This window comes from Trachypithecus francoisi, unplaced genomic scaffold (assembly GCF_009764315.1).
Source record: "Trachypithecus francoisi isolate TF-2019V2 unplaced genomic scaffold, Tfra_2.0 Lachesis_group7, whole genome shotgun sequence".
In the NCBI taxonomy this organism is placed as follows: Eukaryota; Metazoa; Chordata; class Mammalia; order Primates; family Cercopithecidae; genus Trachypithecus; species Trachypithecus francoisi.
The window spans coordinates 37,381,230-37,384,788 of record NW_022681472.1 but is presented as its reverse complement, the minus strand read 5'-3'; the positions used below and the strand labels follow the sequence as shown (position 1 = coordinate 37,384,788).

Sequence of the window (3,559 nt, the reverse complement as noted above, 5' to 3'; positions counted from 1 at the left end):
TTATTTTCCTACTTAAGTAAACAAAAATCAGTATCAGTTTTTGTTTGACAGATTCAATCATTCTTCAGAGATGTAGGAAAACTATTAGCAGCCAAGCGATGCTGCCAAGGCCAGTGTCTGGACTCTGCAGTTTTCTAACTTGTGATATTGGGTCACCCCACTAAGTTACAGGAGAGCAGCAACTGCATCTGGCTTAATCATTATGGGATGGCCAGCTCCCAACTCCATGCCCTAGGCAAACAGACATTCAGTGAGTATTTATTTGACTTTGACTTGATTGAAGAAAATAGTAACACTTGAACTCTAGGTGTCCTCAGTATCGATTACAGATTTCTTGATCCTGACTGCTTTTAAATTTTTAATTTTTTAATTTTTTTTAGCAAGAAAACTAACGAATGATGACACTAAGCTTTAAATTCAAGTAAATAGGAGGCTGGGGTTTTTTGTTGTTGTTTGGGTTTTGTTTTGTTTTTTTGTTTTTTTTTGCATAAGCAGAAATGAGGAAATCAAGAGGAAGAGATTAGATTTCTGTTGTGATAAATCGAATCTGCTAAATGCCATGGCTTTTTAATTGTCTTAATCACAAGTTAAACCAGTTGTATTGCTGCCTAGATGGCTATATATTTGTTTAAAAGTACAACAGTCCCTCCTACTGGACTTTGATCCTGCAAAAACAACTGTTATCTAACTCACCCTCAGACTATCACTGGAACACCTGCGTGAAGAATGTTCTTTCATTTTTTAAAAAAGATTTTGCATATATGATTTATGTCAGCTTTCAAAATGATTAGAAAACTTTTTATTGTTCTACTTTTGCTGCCTGTGACTATAGAAGAAGCAAGGATGTCATCTCTCAGATTTCTGAATATAGAGAAGACGGAAATACTATTTTTCACAAAGACTGAAGAAACCATCATTGTAAGTTCAAGCTACGAAGATAAACAGCCTAATTCCAGCCACCTCTTTGTGAAAATAGAAGATCCTAAAATACAACAAATGGTGAATGTGGCCAAGAAGATCTCATCAGATGCTACAAACTTTACCATAAATCTGGTGACAGATGAAGAAGGAGAAACAAATGTGACTATTCAACTCTGGGATTCTGAAGGTAGGCAAGAAAGACTCATTGAAGAAATCAAGAACGTGAAAGTCAAAGTGCTCAAACAAAAGGACAGTCTTCTCCAGGCATCAATACATATTGATAGAAATATCCTAACGCTTATATTACCACTAATACTATTGAATAAGTGTGCATTTGGTTGCAAGATTGAATTACGGGTGTTTCAAACAGTATGGAAGAGACCTTTGCCAGTAATTCTGGGGGCAGTTACACAGTTTTTTCTGATGCCATTTTGTGGATTTCTTTTGTCTCAGATTGTGGCATTGCGTGAGGCACAAGCTTTTGGAGTTGTAATGACCTGCACGTGTCCAGGAGGGGGTGGGGGCTATCTCTTTGCTCTGCTTCTAGATGGAGATTTCACATTGGCCATTTTGATGACTTGCACATCAACATTTTTGGCTTTGATCATGATGCCTGTCAATTCTTATATATACAGTAAGATATTAGGGTTGTCAGGTACATTCCATATTCCTGTTTCTAAAATTGTGTCAACACTCCTTTTCATACTTGTACCGGTATCAATTGGAATAGTCATCAAGCGTAGAATACCTGAAAAAGCAAGCTTCTTAGAGAGAATAATTAGACTTCTGAGTTTTATTTTAATGTTCGTAGGAATTTATTTGACTTTCACAGTGGGATTAATGTTCTTAAAAACAGTTAACCTAGAGGTGATTCTGTTGGGTCTCTTAGTTCCTGCTTTGGGTTTGCTGTTTGGGTACTCCTTTGCTAAAGTTTGTATGCTGCCTCTTCCTGTTTGTAAAACTGTTGTTATCGAAAGTGGGATGTTAAATAGTTTCTTAGCCCTTGCCATTATTCAGCTGTCTTTTCCACAGTCCAAGGCCAATTTAGCTTCTGTGGCTCCTTTTACAGTAGCCATGTGTTCTGGATATGAAATATTACTGATCATTCTAGTTTACAAGGCTAAGAAAAGATGTATCTTTTTCTTACAAGATAAAAGGAAAAGAAATTCCCTAATCTAACAATTAAAGCATTACTGAATTCCTACTCTGGGTAGGGCACTGTGGGAGAGTAAAAGAATAACTACAATGATACCTGCTCTTAAGCCACTTATAATCTAATTAAAAATCTGACATGGGGGTAGAGAATACACACACACACACATATATATGTATATGTGGGTGTATTTGTGTATACACACACACACACACACACATATCCATACATGCTAAGTACTCAATGAGTGGTGGAGATGATAACATGAACGTTCAGAGGAAGGAGACAACTTTTTTTTTTTTTTTTGAGACAGAGTCTCACTCTATCGCCCAGGCTGGAGTGCAGTGGCGCGATCTCCGCTCACTGCAAGCTCCGCCTCCCAGGTTCACACCATTCTCCTGCCTCAGCCTCCCATGAAGCTGGGCCTACAGGCACCCGCCACCACGCCCAGCTAATTTTTTTTTTTTTTTTTTTTTTGTAGAGACGGGGTTTCACTGTCTTAGCCAGGATGATCTCGATCTCCTGACATGGTGATCCACCCACCTCAGCCTCCCGAAGTGCTGGGATTACAGGCATGAGCCACTGCACCTGGCCGGAAGGAGACAACTTTGCAACTGTGTTGGTTTGAGAATGTTTTGTAGGCTATGATGTGAATATGATACTTTCAGTGGTCTCCTATATGATCAATGTTAAATTTTAGGAAAATTAATCTGACAGTGAGTAGAGGGTGGAGAGAGAGGCCAGAAGCCAATTTAGAAAGGTTTAGGGAAGAAGCAATATAGTGCAAAAAAAAGTGATAGCACTGAGAATTGAGAAGAGCACTGGCAATTGAATTATAGGCTGTTTCTGTAGGAAATACATTCACTATAAAGAAAGAAAGAAGACAGAAGAGAAATGAGGTCGAAGAGCTGACCCTGTGTTGCAGGGTAAACAGTAATGCCTTTGGTAAGTTACACGGAAGACAAGAGAAAGCTCAGCTCTGAGGGCAGAGATGCCACATCTACTTTAAAACATACTCATTTTGACGTGCTACTGAGAGCTCCAAATGGAAATTTACAAATTCATTCACTGAGTGAGAATTTACCAAATGTCTGCTATATTCCTTCTTTAAATACTTAGGATATATCATAATCACTAAAGAAGTTTTCTATTGCTCCCTCCAAGAGGGAAGTCCCCTTAGGGAAGGTTGGAAGAGTGAGGAGCTGGACATCATGCCAGGAAGCAGAGTCTGTGTTGCTGTCCCCTGCTCCCCACAACCACCTGGGCACAGCAGATATTCTTAGGTTTGGGAGTAATGGCTGCAGATGGGACTGTAGTTTTAAAACTGCCCCTTTGGGAACTCAGGGGCCATGCATCCTGTACTGAGGTCTCTGCAGCCATGTGAACTACCTTCACAGCACCAGAGAAAATATCCTTTGGATTTGTGAGACCAGTTTCCAGCCCTGCTATATTCGAGCCTGAACACTAAGACTTCCCTGTGCACCA

General features: G+C 39.5%; 1 protein-coding gene across 1 annotated transcript; it reads left to right on the top strand.

Moving 5' to 3' along the window:
* Positions 1-703: 703 nt before the first annotated feature.
* Positions 704-2,354, top strand: SLC10A5 (solute carrier family 10 member 5). Its single transcript, XM_033203575.1, has one exon. The coding sequence runs from the start codon at positions 769-771 to the stop codon at positions 2,098-2,100; it is 1,332 nt and encodes a 443-aa protein (XP_033059466.1). The 5' UTR covers positions 704-768; the 3' UTR covers positions 2,101-2,354.
* Positions 2,355-3,559: the final 1,205 nt, after the last annotated feature.

Excerpts from the sequence above, each read along its gene's own strand:
- SLC10A5 (XM_033203575.1), top strand. The coding sequence starts at position 769 with ATGTCAGCTTTCAAAATGATTAGAAAACTTTTTATTGTTCTACTTTTG.